At 31.8% G+C, this 23,607-nt stretch overlaps 2 protein-coding genes across 2 annotated transcripts; both read left to right on the top strand.

Moving 5' to 3' along the window:
- Positions 1-6,953: 6,953 nt before the first annotated feature.
- Positions 6,954-8,129, top strand: LOC131650787 (uncharacterized). The gene has a single exon (XM_058920497.1). It carries the CDS (start codon positions 6,954-6,956, stop codon positions 8,127-8,129), a length of 1,176 nt encoding a protein of 391 aa, XP_058776480.1.
- Positions 8,130-14,827: 6,698 nt separating this feature from the next.
- LOC131650786 (pre-mRNA-splicing factor ATP-dependent RNA helicase DEAH1-like) lies at positions 14,828-17,332 on the top strand. Its single transcript, XM_058920496.1, has one exon. It carries the CDS (start codon positions 14,828-14,830, stop codon positions 17,330-17,332), a length of 2,505 nt encoding a protein of 834 aa, XP_058776479.1.
- Positions 17,333-23,607: the final 6,275 nt, after the last annotated feature.

Genomic DNA, 23,607 nt, shown 5'->3' with positions numbered 1-23,607 from the left:
ATTTTAAGAATTATGTTACAGCATTTATAGCAGAGGTGCCAGCTTGGAATCTGCATGGTCTTCAGAAAAAACATGCAAAGCTAGTTGATCCTTTCTACAGAAAAATAACCTAATATGTAATAAAATATCGTCTTAACTAGTATACTTCTCTTACAATAGACCTCTAACTATCATTTCACGTAGATGTTTCTCTGCTTTTTCATTCTCATCATTTTTAAAGAGTGCGGAAATAATTGTTTCCTAAGTTACGGCATCACGAATGCAATCATTGTCTTCCATTTTTGATAGTAGTGCCGCAGCTTCATCAAACATGCTCTCAAAACAAAAACCATTAATCATAATATTATATGTCCGAACTGTTATATCGTATCCTTTAACCAAAAGATCTTTAAAAATCACTTCCGCATTCTTAAGTCTTCCTTCTTTGCATAGTCCATCAATGAGTATATTGTATGTGCGTATATTTGGTTGAATGCCTCAGCGTTTAATATTCTTGACCAATGCAATTGCCTCGTCAACTTGATGGTTTTTACATAAAGCATGTAATAAAGAATTTTAAGTGACGACATTAGCAAATTGACCTCTATCATGCATCTCGTCAAAAAGCTTCCAAGCACGAGAGATTTTCCCTGATTTGCACAAACCACCAATAAGAGTACTATACGTTATTGTACAAGGAATAATCTTCTTGCTTTGCATTTCTTTAAAGAGATTCATCGCTTCATCCATCATTTTCATCTTACATAACGTCATAACCCATTAATCAAAACACTATAGGAATGAACGCTGGGCATGACTCCTCTTTGCAAGTTCACTTCATTGACAGGGCAATACCCGTCCATATACGAAGTATAAGTAACAACATCGGGTTCTATACCTTGTTTGATCATCATAGTTAACGCATTCTTAGCTTCTCGCACCTTTCCTTCCTTGCATAAAGCATCAAGCAATATACTAAAGATATAAACATCTGCATTGATGTTTCTCAACACCATTTCATTTAAGGATCCAATTGCTTCTTTCAATTGACTGATTAAGCAAAAGCTATACATTAGAGAAGCGTAAGTGACAATATGTCGGGATAAATTCTTTTTACAATTATTTCAGAATATAAACCACGAGCTTCTATTATAAGTTTATTCTTTTTACAGTATTTTGTTATTATTATTACACCTGCTTCTCAATCATACACCTTCATCTAATATAACACTTTAATTCTTATTTTGTTAATGTAAACAACTTCTATGTATCTTCTTCACACCAATCAATAATAAAAATGGTGAAAACAGTTTGTCAGAAAAAGGAGACAATGTAATTGGAAAATAATCAGAATTGTAGAAACATTGAAGTTGAATTTTAAGAAAGGTATTACATCTTTATATTACATGTTCTCAGAATTTCTCGTTTTCTTCAATACTGGTTTTATACTCTTTTTCTGAGTTGTAGAAACCAGTAGTTCTATCATTGTAGATCCTAGGTTGATGGTGTTGGAAAATTCAAAGTTTCAGATTTTTTTTTTTCCGTTTTTTTTCAACAGTGGTTTTCAACGAGCCACTCGTTCAAGATTTATATTTGCATGTTCAGATTGTTTTTTCGTTTTCTTAAACACTGGTTTTGTACCACTTTCTTGACTTGTCGAACTAGTTTTTGTTTTCTTCAACATTGGTTTTGTATCATTTTTCTAAGTTGTAGAAATAATTTTGTTTTCTTCAATACTGGTTATGTACTATTTTTCTAACTAGTGGAAAATAGTAGTTCTAGGTTGATTTTTCTGGAAAATTCATAGTTTGAGATTTTTTTTGATTTCTTGAACAGTAGTAGTTTTCAACCAGCCATTCATTAAAGGGCAAGGCATTCAACTAGATAAGTGCACATACAATACACTTATGGAAGGACTATGCAAAGGAGGACGCCTTAAGAATGCACTAGATGTTTTTCATGATCTTTTGATTAAGGGTTATAGCCTAGATATTGTAACGAATAATATTATGACCAATGGACTTTGTAAAGAGGGCTTGTTTGATAAAGCGGAGGCTTTGTTGTCAAAAATGGAGGACAATGGTGTCATGCCTAATTTTACAACTTATGAAACTGTTATTTGTGCTCTCTTTCATAAAGATGAGAATGAGAAAGCGGAGAAACTTCTTCATGAAATGATTGCTAGAGGTCTACTATACCAGAAAAACTAGGTAAGATGATTTCTTATTATACATTTGGTTATTTTGAATTTTGATGACAACGAACCAATATTTATTTTGTGTAGCTACTGTACTCCTTTTTCATGTCTATATCCATAACTATGATATCTTTTGGGTGTTCATGTGTCTAGTAATATTCCACCATTGTTATGATTACTATAATTATTTAATTTTATAAATACAGATATTGTTATTTCATAGAAGTCAATTTGGGAGATGCTCTCTTCTTCTTAATAATTTACTGCCGATGTAATTTCCAGTATATTTATAGATACGGTTATTTACTGCTGCCTTGAAGTAGATCTTGTTGATTTATCATTCTATGCATCTAAGTCTACTAAGTTATTTTAAATTGTCATTGTATGTGTGGCTTAGATGTTGATATATCATGCGAAGTTAGTTGATGTAGTTTTATATATGTAGCAAATTAGCAAAACTCTCTTGGTGAAATTGAATTTTTTGCTTTTGATATATTTCTGTAGATTGTCGTCCTCTTTTTTATTTTGTAAGCCTCCTGTTAGAAGGTTGTTAGCTAGTAAAGGGGTCAAGATAAGCTCTTGCTGAAGATAAAAAGAAATCCTTTCGATATGTCGATGACATAACAAAAGGTTCTGAAAACGGCAAAGTTTCATTATTAGATGAAACTGAAAGTGAGGAGTTTCCGAAATTCAATTATATTCCGTCTAATATAATTTATCAGTGTGCCAATGTCAATGCTTGGAATGTAATTTTTTTTTAAAATAATTTTGTTTAGTTGTTTTGGTTGTTTGATTGGAAACCACTTGAGATGCAGCTCAACAAAGTTTTGGAGCTTGTACACAATTCTTCCAATCACCAGAATTTGGATAGTGCAGGGTTTCTGTTCATTTTCAAGAGATTGTCTATTTGGTTTTTTTTCTTTTCTTATTAACCTTGCTTTGTTACATTTTATATTATAATTTTTATTGTTACAGTATTTGATATGTATAAGTTGAGATATAAATGGAGCGAACAAAAAAGTCTTTCAATTTGGTGTCCATGTTTATTTTTCTGCTGTGAAGAATAAAAAGCTTGTAGATTTTGTTCTTTTGTTTTGTTTTAAATTTCATTTGATATATTTTCACTGTTGGCATCATTTCTCTTTGCTTTATTTCTCGATACTCAAAATTTACAAAGGATAAACAAGAAATAAGGTTTAAACAGAGAATGTAAAAGTAAGGAAAAAACAAAAGTGAATACATTTTGGGCTTAGTTAGGTATGACTCAAGCTACTTAAGCCATACCTCTAAGCGATGCGAGTTAAACCTACCCCCTAACATGTAGTACAATGAAAGTTTTGAAGGCAGCCTAATTATGCAATTAAGGTGGATAGGAAAAGGTGTTGACTTTGACAATAATCAGGGCCGACCCAAGGGCCAAGCTGCTAAAGCTAGAGCTTTAGGTCTCAAAAGTTTGAGTTTAAAAAAGGCCTTAAATTTTTTTTTATTTAGATATAAAAATATATAATGATATTTGAATTAGATATATTATTGTAGTTGAATTATATATATATATATATATATATATATATATATATATATATATATATATATATATATATATATATATATATATATATATATATATATGGGATAGGATCAAATGACATCAAGGTGTCAAAGTTTAATTTGACACCAAATCTCAACCGTTAAAAAAATTGATCTAACGGTGATACTAAATATCCTATTTTTTAGGAGAAAAATATGATATATATATTTTTTTATTATTATTTTATTTAATTTAGTATCACCGTTAGATCAATTCTTTTAACGGTTGAGATTTTGGTGTCAAATTAAACTTTGACACCTTGGTGTCATTTGATCCTATCCCTATATATATATTTTAAAGACCTCCCTTTAAAATTTGCTTCTTTAAAATTTGCTTTAGGCCTCTAAACGGATCGAGCCGGCCCTGACAATAATAGGTTTCTGATCCTTCAGGTTCGTTCATTCATAAAGGATGCTTCTTTTTATTGTTTTTTTTTGCAGGCAATTCTATTTATCTTTGTTGATGCTTGAAAATTTTCTTATTAGGGAGAAGTTGAACAAATTTCACTTATAAAACCAAATTCTCATGGACCACATGATGAAGGCTTTCTAGAATATTTAGAAGCTATCATTGGGACAAACAAATATGTAGAAAAAATTGACGAGTCATTTAAAAAGTAAGAATTATTTCTCCATTTCAATTCGGAAATGCTAACTTCTCTATGAACATTACAAAATCATAGATATCGTTTGTTGTTGTTGCTACCGGATTTGATTGCTGTGCTTATTACAACTAAATTTATGGAGCTGATTCAGGCTCAACCCAACCTTATCTCTCTTGCAAGCTGTGTGACAGCACCCATTACTTAATGGCCTAAGCTATAAATTTCAAAAGAAAGCATAAACTATATACTATTTAAGGACACTTTTCATATTTTTCTGGTGACATGTTATTTAAGTATCACTTGGATTTCAATTATAGTAGATAAATCTAATGTTGGAAGTTTGTTGATCTTTTAGGTTAGAATCTCTTAATGAAAGAAGATTTGAAGTGGTGCAAATGGTCAAGCAATCTGAAAAAAGAAAGAGACATTTTGGAGGCACGTAAAATCCTGTTTATTACATCTACTCTCTAAAAACATGTTTTCGCAAGCATCCACGGTTTCATCATCTGCTTTCTATCATAACCACATACAACTAAATAGTTACTTATATGCTCTACTGTAATATATGAAAAATTTTTAAAACCGAAAGATGAACTGCAGAATGAACATCTTGGTATAGGACCCATTTTACCAATAATGTCCCTGAAAGTGTACACATATCAAATGAGTCAACCCCTACGCAAACATTCAAATTTTTGTTTTGTTTTGTAAACATATTTCTACCGAATGATTTAAGATATAAGTGAATTTTCCCGTGCGGATGTACTGATCTCTATCACCACCATACCTTTTTAACCTTTAATTTAATAAAAGATGCTAAAGTTTTAAGTTTTAAATTTTTATCAATTTTGTATTTGAAAACTTTTAAATTTTGTAGTAAATTTTTAGGTACTGGACTTTAGGTAACTTTTACTAACTCTTAGTGAATTTTGTCACCGAAATTCACTATTTTTACGGGTCGCTATCACCACAATTCCTTTTTTAATTTAATCAACAAAATAAATAATTGTACATATTTATAGGTATCATTGATATTTGTAAATATTTATAGTTATTAGTCATATTTGTAAATATTTAAAGTTATTAAACATATTAAATTTATCATGTTGGTGAGTTGATAAATATTTCGTTTTAAATATTTTCAGTTATTAGTGATTTTATAATAACAATTGTATATCACCAACAACTCAACCTTATCGAATGAGCTAAGATTTGAATGACTATTGCATTTTCATGTTTTTTTTTTACATAGCTACTATATGTTGATTCATTTCATCTATATTATGTTTTATAAATCTTAAATTAACATTCCTCATTCGAATTTTTAAACTTTTTTTTTTGTGTTTGTAATACATTATTCATCTTAAGAATTGAGTTACCCATGCGGACGAACGAGTCTTCTACTAGTTTGTATTGAAAACAAAAAATCATTTAAATAATATATAAAAGTATTATAAAAAATAAGCATTAATACATCATCGGTATTCTATATTATTTATAAGATTGAACTATTCTTTTAAAACAGTTTTAAATTTGAAATATAGGTTGTAGTTCCTTCATTTTCTTTTAGAAATAAATTTTATTTTTTAAATTTGAAATAAATTATATATATATATATATATATATATATATATATATATATATATATATATATATATATATATATATATATATATATATATATATATATATATATATATATATATATATATATATATATATATATATATATATATATATATATATATATATATATATATATAGGGGACGACTCAAGTGAGAACACTTGGTTATTATGAGAAATGAGAACAATGAATCACACCCATTAAATTTTGATTTTGTTGATTTTAATGGACAAGATTGATTTCTCTTTCTAAATTGATTTAAAATAAATATTAAGGATCATAGAAAGAGAAACCAATCTAGTCCATTAAAATCAACAAAATCAAAATTTAATGGTCGTGATTCATTGTTGTCATTTCTCATAATAACCAAGTGTTTTCAGTTGAGTCGTCCCCATATATATATATATATATATATATATATATATATATATATATATATATATATATATATATGGCATATCATATGAGAATGTGAGAATGAAGGAGAGAGAAAAAAAGATTCGCACATAATCTCCACAATTTATTTTAAAATTCAATGGTTCATTTTATTCTCACATTCTGATATAAAAAAGGCATTCTCATATGATATGTCATATATAATATATATATATATATATATATATATATATATATATATATATATATATATATATATATTAGATTTATTGATTATTTAATAAATTGAAAAATAAAAATTGTTTATAAAGGAGAATTGATAGGGAACATTTATTAGAATTGATTATTCCAATAAGAGATATGATACACATACACCAAAATTTTACACCAACTGTTTTACACCGTATTAATTCAATTGGCACTATGTCTTAACAGTAGTAGGAACTAGTAACACTCCATGTACTCTGCTCTGCACCGGGCAAACATTTAACCAGGCCCACAATTAATCGATACTTAGGTTGAGCGGTATCCCAATTTAGAACAGACTACTTTGATAATATATCAATGAGAGAGAGAGTAGAGAGAGAAGGAGCGGGGGGAGCGGAGAGAGTAAATAGGGGAGGTGATGGAGATGGTTGGACTAAGGTAGGAAGTGCGCGCTACTCTAAGAGGATGCAATGGGATATCGTCCGCGGTTGTTCTCGGGTTCGTGGTGGGTCAACTACCACCTTCTTTTTCACTTCTTTTCCGGACAAGCTAGGTGCAAAGGATTTGGTTCGCGTTTTTGGAGACTATGGTCGTGTGGATGAGGTGGTTATTCTGGCACGGAGGAACAAGCAGGGTCGCAAATTTGGTTTCGTTCGTTTCTTTGAAGTCTCTGATGTTGACATGTTGGCTCTGAAGTTGGATAAGATTTTTCTGGGCAAGCAAAATCTGTTTGTGAACCTTCCTAGATACCATCGGCCTCACAGAGCACTGCATGGGGTTCTCAAACCGATGGTAGTTGCTTCGGATCTTCAGGTTGAGGTGCGGCAGAAGGAGTTTCCAAGAGTAAGGGATGGCAGATCTTATGTGGCTGCTGCCTTAGGGCGGTCTTCTTCTTCGGTGGTGCCTCCTCCTTATCAGATGGTTTTTGATAAGGTTGATGAAGGAGCCATTTCTAGATTCAGTAAAGCTTTCGTCGATAAGGTTGTGATGGCTGGTACTACCTATGATATCCAAGAAGTGTTCGATATGGAAGGTTATTTTGGGGTTAAGGTTACGCCGCTGGGGGCAAGATTGTGCCTTTTAGAAGACCGTGGAGAAGGGGTGCTTGAGGAGCTTATTGATAGTGGAGCGTCATGGTTGGATAGATGGTTTGTGGAGATTAAGAGATGGGATCCGGGGGTCGTGGATGAAGAACGGGTTACCTGGGTTCTACTATTTGGCTTGTCGTGTCATCTGTGGAACGATGTTTTTTTCAAATTTATTTGCACTCCGTTTGGCTCTTTCCTCCGCCCTGATGATTTCACTAGTTGTCATGCTAAGTTTGATGTGGCCCGTTTGTTGATCAGGACGTCGTGTGTTCCCTTGATTAGCGAATCCTTGATGGTTAAAGCTGGTGGGCTTTTCCTTAGATTAAGGGTGGTCGAAGACACCCAAGGCCCGTTTCCGTTCTATGTCTCTAAAGGGATGGATGGTGAAGCTGAACGTGTTTCATCGGAGGAGGAGGTGGATGATGATAGTGTCGGTGTTGAATAGGATTGGGAACAGGAGGTGGTGGCAGGCGAAGGTGTTCCGGTGGCGTCTGGGGAGCGGAGAAAGAGTAGGGTTGAGGAGGATACATTATTATCTTGCATTAATGGTGATAGGGCAGATGACATGGTTTTGGAAGGTAATTCTTTTGTCTCACGTCTGCATGGGATTTCCTTTCCCATTGTTTTGGAGGCGCGGGACTTTTCTGACGAGTCAAAGGAGGTGGGGACAGCTAATAGTGTTGAGGTGTCTTTAGTTCCCCCTAAATAACCTTCACAAGGATAATCTCCTTATCATGTAGCTGTTTCACTTCTCGTTTCTCAATCCGAATAGGTGATGCCTCAACAGTCAAATTATCCCGACCAAGCTTAAGTCTTCTTCGTCAGTGTCTTTGATCCCGTGACCATTATTTTCAACATTTTGAAAGTGAAGATTATTCCTTGATAGATCAGCAATCATGATTTTCTGTTTTTCTACTTTCTTTTCAAAATTCTGAAAAATGGAAAAAAAATATTGATGTTTGACTCGTGTGTTTTATCTCCAAGTCATGATTAAGTCCTTCCCGATGATTGATTTCATCTTTCAACTTCTTAATGACATTATCCATCTCTTCTATTTGAAACCAGAGATTTCTCTATCATTTTGTTTCACCATAGCACTTAGTTGTTGAATTTCGTCCTTCAAATCACCGCTCTCTTTGCGTCTGTCATCAACTTCCTAAAACCTTTTTCCCACATTTTTACCTCACGATTCAAGATCCAAGTCAACAAAAGTCAAACAGAAATGAATTATTATTAAAACGATTTTAAAATGGTTTAAAATGGAAATTAAATAGAAAAATCAAAAGAACTATCAAATCATCAAAGAAATGGCCGAGAAAATTTCAGAAAGTCGCGTCTAAAATATTTCAAGTAAATGGATCTCAAAATTTTGGGAGAAAAATATTTGAAAATGTGTGAAAATAAATTGTAGTTAAAAATTTGGAGTTAAAAATGTTAAAAGATCATTTTAAAATAAACCAGAAAAAAAAGAAAATTAAAATGAATTAAAAACAAAAAGAAAATAAAAAAATTTAACGACTAGCTGTGTGGCGCTCTGTGATTGTTCAGAATTTGAATCTTCCCAGAAAAGCGCGCAAAGCCTTTATCATCTTCAACCTTGGAATGATTTTTACAAAACCATGAACCCAGAGTTTTAAACTCAAACAACACACGTTTGTGCTACTACTCATGTCATCGTTCATGTCTCTCTGGATTAGATCAATTGATTGGCTCTGAACAAAGACATTTTTTTCAAGAACACAAAGAATCATAGTTCTTCAGAGTAAAATTAAATGACAAATACGATAAATAAATCTCACGTAAGTGAGGGCTTTTAATTAGTGAATCAAGATGAAGAGAGTGGTAACTCGTTTGCTAAAAAATGTAATTCGTATCTATCTTTTTAGTTGAAGCCTCGAAGGTCAACATTGGTGGAATCGAGTTGAAGGTTGCATGAGGTTTCAAACTTCAATAATGATTCAGTTAGCTTCAAAAGGTGCCGATGAGTGATTCTAGGCAGAGATTTAAAGTTAAAACAAACTTAAAATAGAAAGAGGTTTTCTGATTTTTAAAGCTCTTCGTGAGTGAAAATGTCAGAGGTCTAGTGGCTCTCAAAACTTCCAAATGAAGGAAAAATGATCTCTTATTTATAGGAAATAAAATGAGGTCATGATACATATAAATCCATATCTAGAACGTGTGAACTAAGTGAGAAATTTTTATAATATCCTATACATCAATCTATAACTACATATGAAATACGAAAATTTGTAATCAACTATCTAACTTTTTTTTAATATCATAACTACCTTTACAATTTTTTTATTTTAAAGAGAGAGAGGGATAGAGAGGGCAGGGAGAGAGACTGAGAAGTTTTAGATTTCAAAACTCATATTGTTCATATTTTTAGAGTATAATTAAATTACAAGTCTTACATCTATCTATAACTACATATGAAATACAAAAATTTGAATTCAACTATTTTACTTTTCGATATCATAACTACATTTAAAATATTTTTTATTTGAGAGAGAAGAATACGAGGAATTAAAAATTAGAAGCAACTAGAGAATATAAAAGTTAACTACCATGAATGTTTTGTTAGAATCAATGAAAATCTTTTTTATTTAATATGCAATTTTAAATTAAAAATTATTTTATAATTATTTATTTAATAAAAAAACTTAAACTTTATTGAACAGAATTTTTTTTAATTAAAAAAGAGGGCCGAAAGCCAAACTGAAAGTGATTTTATATAAAATGTCTTTTAGATTTGATTTTTTGTATAATAAAATATATTAAATTATTTTTTTTTCAACTGGACGATCATTAAATTTAAACAGCACATACCGCTAAATGAAAACAAAATTAATTTGATTTGTTTTTTTTCATATCTTTTAGTTAATTGAAACAGATTTTTTATTTATATCTTTTAAAAATCTATTTTAGATTTGTTTTGGTGTATATAAAAGCAAGCAAGTGGTTACCTAGTTTCTATTAACCTAATTAATCCTCCTTGTTTCATAAGTAATAGTTTGTATTATCATTAGCCTAATCCACATTGATAGAAGATGAAGAGGAGTAGAGGAGAAGAAGTTTAATCTCTTAGAAAATATTCTCGGCAACGTTACTTACAAAAGCGAGAGGAAAAGAAATTACAACAACTCAGAGATGACATCATTGACGAACACTATCTATTTGAAGGTGTGGAGCTTTCTGAATCAGAATATCGTGACTTCACGCACAAGCAACAGACTTATGATATAATTGCAAACAGATGCTTGACTCAAAGGTTTGTAGAGAACCAATAAGTTCGTCCAGCTTCATGTTGTTGATGTCTTGAGCTTCCTCTATGGAAGTTACCTTCATATCAAATCGCTTAGGCAGTGATATGAGGATCTTCCTTACCAGTTTTTCTTCAACCATTTTTTCACCTAAGGCTGCTGAGTTATTTGAAATCTCGCGGACATTCATATAGAATTCATAAATGGTTTCATCCTCTTTCATTTTGAGATTTTCAAACTTGGTGGTAAGTATTTGAAGTCTCGACATCTTTACCTTGGACGTGCCTTCATGTGTTGTTTTGAGAATATCCCAAGCTTCTTTAGCCAGCTCACAATGTTGCACAAGTCTGAATATGTTCTTGTCAATACCATTGAATAGCGCACTTAGGGCATTGGAATTGCCCAAAGCTAACTCTTCTTCAGATTTGCTCCATTGAGTTTCAGGAATTAGAACAGTGGTTCCATCTTCTAGAATTTTCTCAGGATGTTTCCATCCGCTTTCAACAGCTCTCCAGGCCTTGCTGTCCACTAACTTAATGACTGCTACCATACGAGGTTTCCAGTAGTCATAGTTAGAGCCATCCATGATAGGTGGTCTGTTTCCAAACACTAACAATTCCTTCTCCATAGTACCAGAATTTTGTTATCCCTAGATCTCACCCAGATGTAAACAGGCAGGGTGCCTGCTCTGATGCCAATTGAAAATTCTAGTAACACACGCTCAATGTCAAACTGGATGTTATGACATCCACAATTACGCAACATAGACAATAATAACAAAATAACATAAAAACAATAAAGAACACACAAAATTGTTTACACAGTTCGGTTCAAACAACCTACTCTGGGGGCTACCAAGCCAGGGATGAAGTCCACTATTAGTAGTATCAATTCAAAGCTAAACTCCCCTTTTTACAACTTCTCACTTAATCACTACCCTATGACCCTTCCACCTAGGTTCTCCCTAGATATGGAATATCTCCATTCCACTCCCCCTCAATCACAACAGTGATTACACATAAACAATATAACAATTACAAATAGAAGACACTCTTCAAAAACACACCATGATCGGCTTAAAAGCTTCAATTAAGAGACACACACTCGTGCTTAAAAGTTTAGAGTGACATTACACAAACACAAACTATTCCAATGCAATCATCAAGGACAATTGCTTGGATCACACGAGACAGTTACAGAACAACAGTTCTTCATAATACAAAATCTTTGGTCTGCGTTCCAAAATAGGATTGCAGTCCTTCTATATGCAGTCTTGGGCCTTGGGCTTTTTAAGAAACACATTAGGGTTAACCAAGTTAACCTAAATCACACGTCATCTGTCTGTTACACAATATGCTGTCAGTAGGATCTTCTGGACGAAATATACAACACTTAATAAAAAGTTTCCTAAAATGATAAAAGGGATAATATAGGAAACACATTTAATAAACAATAACAGCTCTTGCTGTCACACACGGATGACATGACATCGATCATGACATTCACTACAAAACCTGTATTAGCTTTACACATATGCAACCTGCATAATACAATATCAATCAGGTATGTTTTACCATTAATGCAGCCAACATGAAAACACCTTCAAATGGGCTTGATAATGATCAAGTTTATTTGTGTTGGTTTGAAAAAAAGAACTTGGTGCTGACCAAGGGTTAATTTGCATGAAGAATTGACTTGGTGTTGACCAAGGTTTAGTTGGTTATTTTTTAAATGAAAATGATTTGAATGCAAAGCAGTAATTAAAAGAATTTTGGATGATGACGCAAAAGCAATTTATTTGTGCAGGTATTTGAGTTAAGAGGAAGAGATACTCATCGTAGGATCAAGTACTCACGTTGCATTTTGATTTGATTGGGAAAAAGGCTCAACGTTGGAACAACAACACAAACAACGTTTAACAACAAACACAGACAGAAAACTAACTACATTAATACAACTACATTTTTACGATATCACAACCATCAAAATGATGTCATATGTGTCATGCATCATGACCATGACATCAATGTCGTTCTTAACTTCATCCCACCAACGTTCGATTTTTCCCGTGATAATTGACGTCCTCGTTCTCTGCTTCTGAATTTGTCTGATGCTTTCACTAGCTTCGTGCTACCTGTCTAACCAGCGCATCAACGACCTCTTCAGATGGTCCATGGAATGAATGTTACAAAATTTCATTTTAATCGGAGGTTTCACAATTGAGAAACAAACATGACCATTTCTATTAAAATTTGGCAAAGCTGCCATGACAAAAAACGGAGAGAATATGAGAAAACGATGGAGAAAAAGTGTGAAAAATGAAAGGGAATTGGGGGTATATTTATAAAAAATCTCCCTAACACTTAAGAGCCACCCCAATATATACAAAACTAGTAATATACCCGTGTGTCCGCAAGGGTAAAAATTATTTAGTTGTGTAAAATTATACTACAAATAGAGAGTTATGTTTATGTATGTTTAGCTGCTTAGAATTTAATTGGGTGTGTCCCATGACACTTCATAAAATATTTCATTCACATTTTCAACATTAAAGACATATGCAAATGAGTGACAACTCAACACCTAATAAATAACAAATTATCTTGAAAGTAAGAATGAATCGGTTAATCAATCATATTACAATGAAAAGATTAGAATACATATTTATATAGAATTGTTATTTAAAATAAAATAGGTATCGTTTTGATAGTGCCCTGTAGTAAAAATAGAAATTTTGACATTTGAAAATAAGAATTTTGTGTCTCAAATAAAGACAATGATTAATTAAAATAAAATATGTATTTTACTGATAATGCCCCGTGAAAAAAAATTGGCATTTGAAAATAAGAATTTTGTGTCTTAAATAAAGACAATTGTTAATTAAAATAAAAAAAGATATTTTGATGATAGAGGCTCGTCAGTAAAGTAGACATTTTGATATTTAAATTTTTTTAAAAAAATAATTATAAATAATTTTTTAATAATCATAAAATAACTATGTTTTTGATTGAGTAAATTTTTACGTATTTCTTTTCGTTCCATTAAAAAAGATTCAATTTATTAATTTATTTATATTTTTAAAAATAAAAAGAGAAAAAAAATTGAGGGAGAAAAAATTAAAATGAAAATTGTAAAGTGTGTAGAGTGTTTAATAAAGAAAGTGAAAGATAAAATAGTTTAATTTGTAAAAGGAGAGAATATATATTTTGAAATGAGAAAGTGATTTTGTGATTATATTGATCTTTTATGTAAGTACTAATATACCTTTTTTACTTTGTAAATTTTGAAAGAATAAAGAGCATTTTTGATTGAGTGATAGCATCTTCTAGTAATAGCAGATAGTATATATGTAGATAGACGCCATCACCATGCAAACCCTAGTTTTCCTTCAACTAAGGCGCCACCTAAGATAGTGCATACTCACAAAATTTTCCACAATGGTGCCATGGGGGTGGCACCAATGTGTAGGGCACCCCCAAACCTGATTATCCAGGTAATTTTTTTTAAAAGATGATTTTTTTTGTATTTTTTTTTAAAAACTGGTTATTGGCAAAAAAAAATTCCAAATTAAAAGTAATTTTATATATACTGATTTTATATCTTTTAGATTTGATTTTTTGTAGAATAAAATATATTAAATTGTTTTTTTTTTCAAACTGAAAATTTGAATTGCAAAATCAATTTGATTTGCTTTTCCATATCTTTTAGTTAATTGAAACAGATTTTTATATCTTTTAAATATTTGTTTTAGATTTGTTTTGGTGTATATAAAAGCAAGCAAGTGGTTACCTAGTTTCTATTAACCTAATTAATCCTTCTTTCATAAGTAATAGTTTGTATTATTATTATTAGCGTAATCCACATTGATATTTGATAGAAGATGAAGAGGAGTAGAGGAGAAGAAGTTGAATCTCTTAGAAAATATTCTCGGCAATGTTACTTACAAAAGCGAGAGGAAAAGAAATTACAACAACTCAGAGATGACATCATTGACGAACACTATCTATTTGAAGGTGTGGAGCTTTCTGAATCAGAATATCGTGACTTCACGCACAAGCAACAGACTTATGATATAATTGCAAACAAGATAGGCTTAGATGTTGCTGCTAACAACAATGAGTACACAATGCCGGAACTATACGATGATCATCAATTTGGAATTAATCAAGACAAGAGGTTTTCTGTTGCCATGCAGCGTTACACTAGAGATGATAATGATAAAGAACTTCAGTGGGAGGATAACCAAATCAAAAAAGCAACATTGAGTTTTGGATCCAAAAATAAAACTACTAGAGATGGTGATGATAATCACAACTTTGTTTTTGAGGATCATGTTGATTTTATCAAAGCATCAATTATGGATGGGCATGATTTTCAACGGGAGATTGCATTGGAAAAATCTAAACCTAAGACTTCAGTTTTACAGGCTCTTCAAGAGGACAGAAAAAACCTACCTATCTATTCTTTCCGAGATGAATTACTTGAAGCTGTTCATAATCACCAGATCATTGTCATTGTCGGTGAAACTGGTTCCGGAAAGACTACTCAAATTCCTCAGTATCTTCATGAAGCTGGTTATACCAAGGACGGGAGGATGATTGCATGTACTCAGCCACGCCGCGTAGCTGCTATGAGTGTTGCCGCCCGAGTTTCCCAAGAGATGGGTGTTAAACTAGGACATGAAGTTGGTTATTCCATAAGATTTGAGGATTGCACTTCCAAGAAGACTGTTCTTAAATACATGACTGATGGAATGTTGTTGAGGGAATTCCTTGTTCAGCCTCGGTTGGAAACTTACAGCGTCGTAATGGTGGATGAGGCGCACGAAAGAACACTCTCAACCGATCTTTTATTTGGATTGTTGAAGGATTTAGCACTTGCTCGCCCCGATCTTAAGTTGTTAATATCAAGTGCTACTCTTGATGCAGATAAGTTCAGTACTTTCTTTGATTTTGCTCCGATATTCAATATTCCTGGCAGGCGGTATCCGGTTGAAATCTACTTCACCCAAGCGCCAGAAGCCAATTACTTGGATGCTGCCGTTGTCACCACGCTTCAAATCCATTCTACTCAACCTTCTGGAGATATACTTGTATTCCTTACCGGTCAAGAAGAAATTGAAACAGTGGAAGAAATCTTGAAGCATCGTATGAGAGCTTTCGAGGCTAAAATCGGCGAGTTAATTATATGCCCTATATATGCCAACCTACCAACTGAATTACAGGCTAAAATATTTGAACCCACGCCTAAAGGGGCTCGAAAGGTTGTGCTTGCCACAAACATTGCAGAAACCTCGTTGACAATTGATGGGATCAAGTATGTCATTGATCCAGGATTCTGTAAGATGAAGACTTATAACCCAAAGACTGGAATGGAGTCTTTACTGATAACTCCAATCTCAAAAGCTGCTGCTGATCAAAGAGCTGGTCGGTCGGGAAGAACAAGCCCAGGCAAGTGCTATAGGCTATACACTGCTTACGCTTTTAAACAAGAGTTGGAGGATAACACTCCACCAGAAATACAACGGACTAGCCTCGCTAATGTACTGTTAACCATGTATAGTCTCGGTATTGATTGTGAGAAGTTGATGCATTTTGATTTTATGGATCCTCCGCCGGTTGATTCCATCATCAAAGCCATGGAGCTATTATATAATCTAGGTGCTTCAAACAAGCATGGCAAGTTAACTAAGGTAGGTAGACGGATGGCAGAGTTCCCACTTGATCCTATGTTGTCGAAAATGATTGTTGCTTCCGAAAAGTACAAATGTTCTGATGAGATCATAACCATCGCTGCCATGCTTTCAACCGGAAACTCAATATTTTACCGGCCAAAGGATAAAAAAGTACACGCTGACAATGCAAGGATGAATTTTCACACTGGAGATGTTGGTGACCACATTGCTAATCTAAAGATCTACAATTCATGGAAGGAGGCAAGTTACTCAAGGCAATGGTGTTATGAGAACTATATCCAGATACGGAGCATGAAACGTGCCAGGGACATTCGTGACCAACTTGCACGTTTATTGGAGAAGGTTGAGATCGAAATTACTTCAAGTTCTAATGACTTAGATGCCATAAAGAAATCCATAGCATCTGGATTTTTTCCTCACTCTGCAATACTACAAAAGTATGGATCTTATCGGCTAGTAAAAGGTCAACAGAATGTTCATATACACCCCAGTTCAGGACTGGTAGAGATTCTTCCTAAATTGGTTTTATACCATGAGCTAGCACTCACCACTAAGGAGTATATGAGGCAGGTGACAGAGATAAAGCCAGACTGGTTGCTGGAGATAGCCCCCCATTTTTACAATCCCATGGATCTTGAAGACTTGACCTCCAAGAAAATGCCGCGTGGATGTGGACGTGCTGGCTTATGAATCAGAAATTTGTTGATATGTTTTGTTTTTAATACAATTTGTAAACAGATTTTGCAATTTATGAGAGAATTTATTTACACTTTTTCTATAACATTGTATATTTTTTGTAATGTTTGTTCAAAAGAATTAGCTATTTGATAAACTGTTGTTTCCAACTTGATCTAATTGACAGCATAAACTTTCCAAAAATGCTAAATGGTAGGAAGGCCTTGAATATCAAAGGTTAAACTTTCATTTGACTTTAGGTATTTACACATCAAATTGTATCAAATAAACCTGCTAGATGCCCTGATATAAGACATTTTGAGAAACAATGAACACTTTATTTTACACTGTAAGTAAGTTAATGGAAAACTCAGATTAAGTAGCAAAACATCTAAGAAAGGAAAAATTTAGTCACTAGAACCAGAATCAATTATCCAAGATCCAAATGAAAGGCTATTGAATGAATAGGAAATGAACATTTTACCTGTGCTAGGCTTTCCAACTGGTTTATGGCCAAACTAAGATGAAGAGCTGACCTCTGACTAGAACTAGCTGCAGGCTGTTGACTAACAGTTGCACCTTGAATCAACTAAATCAATTTTTCATATTACTCGAGTTGGAACTGAAAAATGCTTCTGTGAGTAAGTGACCAATTCTTGAAGCATCATCTCTATCATAATGAGTGCATACTTTGTTCCAAACTTGCCTCCTGGACCTTTTGTAGCACTTCTGCCTCTTCCTAGTGACCTATATTGATCCCATCAACAAAATTTGAGACTTCTGCCAAGAGCACGTCCCATAGATCAAACCCAAACATGTCAATTAAAGCCAGTCAGAACTGGTGTTACAGTTACCAGTTGAAGGGTCCATCACTTTGATGGATGACCATAATATTCGGTGATGGATCCCCGGTTGTCTGCACTGACTGAACCAGAACAAGCGGTTACGTTGCGAGGAGCCGTCAGAGCACTTGAATCAAAATGATTTCCATGAATAAGGAAGAATAACTTGACACTGAGAAGAAGATCTTATTCAATTGAAAAGTTTCAAATGTAAAAACTGAACTACAAAGCAAGCACCGAGTCCTATTTAAAGGAAAAGAATGGTACAAATTACCACTCAAACCCTACTACACCAAATAAAACCCAGCACCAGTTGGTCAGAATTTTAAGAATTCTGTTACAGCATTTATAGCAGAGGTGCCAGCTTGGAAATCTGCATGGTCTTCATCTGCTTTTACTTGATTGTTCAATCATAAGACAAATTTTATATAGTTGAAAGATGCAAAGCTAGTTGATCCTTCTACAGAAAAAACATTATGATGTTCTTGTTTGAGTCATAAATGTTTAGAAAATAACACAAAAATGCACATGATAAAACAACTGATAGAAGACTAATATTTCAAGATACAAATAAACCAACAATTGTTTTCATTAAGTGAACATCACAACACATAAATTTTTAATAGTCTTCCATTTCCATTTTTTATAGTAGTGCCTCGGCTTCATCAAACATGCCCTCAGAGCCAATCATACAGATTCTGGTTATATAATCAGATAAGAGTCTCACTCCTTCCAAAATTTACCCAACATGTGAAGATTATCATTCTAATGATTGTCTAAGATCTCAACTGTAATGCATCCAACGACTCTCCGCAAGTCACTTCTAACTAATAGCAAGTTAGTTATTCCTTCCTAACTTTCATTCCCTTTCCTCTCATTTTGTTGTTGTTTCATCCTTCAATACAATTTGTTTCTGATATATTCACTTACAATTCTTTAATAGACACTCTATGCAAAAACCATCAAGTAGACAAGGCTGTTGTGTTAGTCAAGAAAATTAAAGGGCAAGGCATTCAACCAGATACGTGCACATACAATACACTTATGAATGGACTATACAAAGGAGGACGCCTTAAGAACGCACTAGATATTTTTCATGATCTTTTGATTAAGGGTTATAGTCTAAATATTGTAACTATAATATTATGATCAATGGACTTTGTAAAGAGGGCTTGTTTGATAAAGCGGAGGCTTTGTTGTCGAAAATGGAGGACAATGGTGTCATGCCTAATTTTACAACTTATGAAACTGTTATTTGTGCTCTCTTTCATAAATATGAGAATGAGAAAGCGGAGAAACTTCTATTGCTAGAGGTCTACTATACCAGAAAAACTAGGTAAGATGATTTCTTATTGTACGTTTGCTTATTTTGAATTTTGATGACAATGAACCAATATTTATTTTGGGTAGCTACTGTACTCCTTTTTCATGTCTTTATCCATAACTATGATAACTTTGGGGTGTTTATGTGTCTAGTAATATTCCACCATTGTTATGATTACTATAATTATGCAAAAAAAAAAAAAAACTGATGACAAATTGAATAATTCAGTTTTATATTAATGCTTTGTTTATGGCTAAATTATGATGAAAAAATGTATCTGCTTGAGTTGGTTGTATTGTATCCTTTTCAAATATGCCATCACATGCTTGATACAGTTCAACCTGAGTTGGTTTCATGATTGTTACTTACAATCAAGAGTCTCTGATGTAAATGAAGGTTTAGTTCAATCAATTTACTAGACTTGTGCATGTTGCTCACTTGAACCATATGCATATGCATCACTAATATATGTTGCAAGTTGGACTATGGTCCATAGTTCTGCATTAAACGTTGAATCATATTTTGGTACAATCAAATTGTATGTTACATTAGCATCTGTAACAAAATGTAAAGCTTTTTTTCCACTTTGATCCCATTCTCGAATAAAGGTATTAAACTGGAGGTATTTTGAATTAGAGAAAATACTTTCTTCTGACTTATCATTTAGGAAAATCTTGCTTAATATGTTCATCCTTGGAATCCTGACATTAAAGCAACTGTATGATTATGAAAGGTTGGCCGCGGAACAGCGGTGGCACACAGAAGGCCGGTGAAAGAGCCGGCGCGGTATGCTGCAATGGCGGCTGGCTGTTGAGTGGTGCATGGTGAAATATGCCAAATAAGCACACATATGATACACAACTTATCAATGGACTATGCAAAAATGGAAGACTCAAGAATGCACAAAAGATATTTCAAGAGTTTTCGACTAAGGGATATCCTCCAAATGTTTGGACGTATAATGTTATGATGAATAAGCTGCGTAATGAAGGCTTGTTTGATGAAGGATTACCTTGCTATCAAGCATGAAAGACAGTGATTGCATTCCCGATTGTAAGTTATGAAACATTTATTTATGCTCTATTTGACAATGATTGCTATGTATTCTAAATTTTCAATGCGAATTGAAGAAAAAAAGCAAAAGTATTCAGAATTTCGAAGCTTTCCGTGACTTATGTACTTTAAATATCTTGATGAATTGTTATTGTCACCTAGGTCAAATGAATTTTATGAATTTCTCCTATTCTGTATTGGCTAATATTCTCAAGATGGGTTTTCAGCCCTATGCCTTAACCTTGACTACACTTGTCAAAGGTCTATGTCTTAATGGTAATGTGAAGGAAGCTCTGTACTGTCATGACCATGTGGTGCCAAACGGATTTCAGTTGAAACAAGTTAGCTATGGGACTTTGATCAATATGTTGCGTAAAATAGGGGAAACAAGAGCCGCCCTGCAAACGTTAAGACAGATCAAAGGGAAATTGGTCATGCCAATGTGGTAATGTATAGCACAATCATTAATAGTTTGTGTAAAGATAAACTTGTAAGTCATGTCATGCCTTTGAGTTATATTCTGAAATGAATGTAAAGGAAATATCTTCAAATATTATTTCTTTCAGTGCTCTAATCTACAGAGTTTGCATAGTTGGTCAATTGAAGGAAAGGTAAAAGAAGCTATGAGTGTGTTGGCTAAGATGATGAAAAATGTTGTAAAACCAAATGTTATTACTTATGGTGTTTTAATGGATGGTTTTTTTTTCCTAGTTAATCAAGTGAACAAGGCCATTAATATATCAACTATCTACCTTTCTACATATTTTTTCTTTATATTTTATTTTCTTTATATTACTAGTAAAGGACCCGTGCATTCGCACGGGTCACGCAAAGTCGATTTAAACAATAAATAAATATATAATGATGGTTAATAAATATGTATAAAAGATACACAAATTAAAAATAAAAAAAATTTGAAATTATAATTGTCAAATAAATATTAATTTAATCTAGTTAGAAATATGTACTTTAGTAGAAAAAATAAATAAAATAATTAAGTAGTCATCTACCCGTGCGTTTGCACACATCATACAATATAGTTATAATCTATCGTGAGTAGTCATCTACCCGTGCGTTCGCACGTATTGCACAATATTATAAATAATAAATAAATATAATATATGTGATTATATTTATTTGATTTGGTAACAGGTACCAAACTTTTTTGTCCAAATTTTGTTTATTGTCACTCATACCCCTATCTTATTATAAGCATTTGAAATCTTTTTACTTATTTTAAATAAAAATTTCAATATATTTAATAGATTTATTTTTTTCAAAAATATCAGTTATAGGTTAATATGTACATATAAAAAATAAAGGAAATAATTAAGTATTTATCTATCACAATTGTAAATAAATATAATATAATGATGGTTAAAAATGCAAATAAAATATATACACATTAAGTAGCTTTGTCCCGTAGCTTTGTCCCGTCGAAAAATAAAGAAAAATAAAGAAAATAATTAAGAAATCATTTACCCGTGCGTTCACACGATTTATACAATGTCATTATAAATAGTAAATTAATATAATATAGTGATGGTTAAAAATGTATATAAAATACAAAAAGAATAACAATTTTTTATATAAGAAATTATGTATTCATCAATCATAATTGTCTGATGTTAAATATAATTTTATAAGTAGTTTCGGTCAATCGAAAAATGTATGTTTTTCATAAGAAATTTATGTATTTATACATCATAATTGTATCATGTTTTTTTTGTAAAAAAAAAAATATTAATAGCAATTTTTTTTAGTATAAATATTAAATTTTATTATAAAAAATTGCTAACATTTTTTTGATAATTGAAGTTTTTAATATCTTTTATTATACTTTAATAGTATCTTTAATTATAATTAATATATTATATATATATATATATATATATATTTAAAAATAACATAAAAAAATAAATAATGTTCATAGATAAAACTATATTTAGTATTATTATATAGTATTATTGTTAGTAGTTTAGATTAATGAAGCAATTCTGACAATAAGTTAATTATTTAATTTATTGATCAATAAATAATTCATTAAAATATACAATTATTTGGTAATTATTTGATTTATTAATCAATAAATAATTCATTCAAATAAAAAAAATTAAACAACAACATTGATTATAATAAATAATAAAATTAAATGATTATATTGGCCGATAAAAATTTATTCATTGTATAATTTTGATTATATAATTTTCTAGGTCTCCAATTATCTCATGGTACTAAGGTACTTCAAGGGTACTAAGGTACTGTATGGAAGGTAGAGATAAATATATTCTAATTAAAAAAGATGATTAATATTTTATTGAAAAAAATTAGTTATTTTGTTAATAAATAAATAATATTAAAAATATTCATTTCATTGATATAACTTCAAATAAAAAAAATTAAACAACAACAATGATTATGATAAAATAATAAAATTAAATGATTAATATTGGACGAAGTTAACAAACTGTAGTGAATAAATAAATGTAGGTCAAACGAAACAATTATTAATAGTGGTTGTCTTGCATATAATAATCGGTTGATATCTTAATGGATGCTTGATAAGCAAGAGTATAACAATTTTTGAATAACAATTGAAGGGAAGGTGATTAATATGATTGCATATATAGAACCACAATGAAAGAGAATAGTGAAGTATTGTAAATAGGAAAATTAAAAAAAATGGAACATAACACAATGCAGTTGGATTGAAAATCGTTGAAGCATCTTGGAATTTGAAGATTTTACGGTAAAAGAGGTGTGTAGGTTTCCCAAGAAGTTGTGGAGGCAGGTCATAATGAATTTGGTTTTATCAATACGTTAATGAATGGTTTGCAATAAATAAAATTATTAAAATAAGGTTTTTAGTAAAAGGTATAATAGGTTTTTTACTAAAACTTATAATAGGTAATTATGGCACTACCTCTTAATGATTATAATAAGAAATTTCATATTATAGGCTTTTTATATATTTTACCTGTAATATATTAGTTGACATACTATATTTTTATTTGTAATTGAATTCGGGAAAAAAATAAAATTTATGTAATTGAAATGAATATTATAATTTA

Source organism: Vicia villosa, linkage group LG2, assembly GCF_029867415.1.
Source record: "Vicia villosa cultivar HV-30 ecotype Madison, WI linkage group LG2, Vvil1.0, whole genome shotgun sequence".
In the NCBI taxonomy this organism is placed as follows: domain Eukaryota; kingdom Viridiplantae; phylum Streptophyta; class Magnoliopsida; order Fabales; family Fabaceae; genus Vicia; species Vicia villosa.
This window is presented reverse-complemented; position numbering and strand designations above follow the sequence as displayed.

Excerpts from the sequence above, each read along its gene's own strand:
- LOC131650787 (XM_058920497.1), top strand. The coding sequence starts at position 6,954 with ATGAGAGAGAGAGTAGAGAGAGAAGGAGCGGGGGGAGCGGAGAGAGTA.
- LOC131650786 (XM_058920496.1), top strand. The coding sequence starts at position 14,828 with ATGAAGAGGAGTAGAGGAGAAGAAGTTGAATCTCTTAGAAAATATTCT.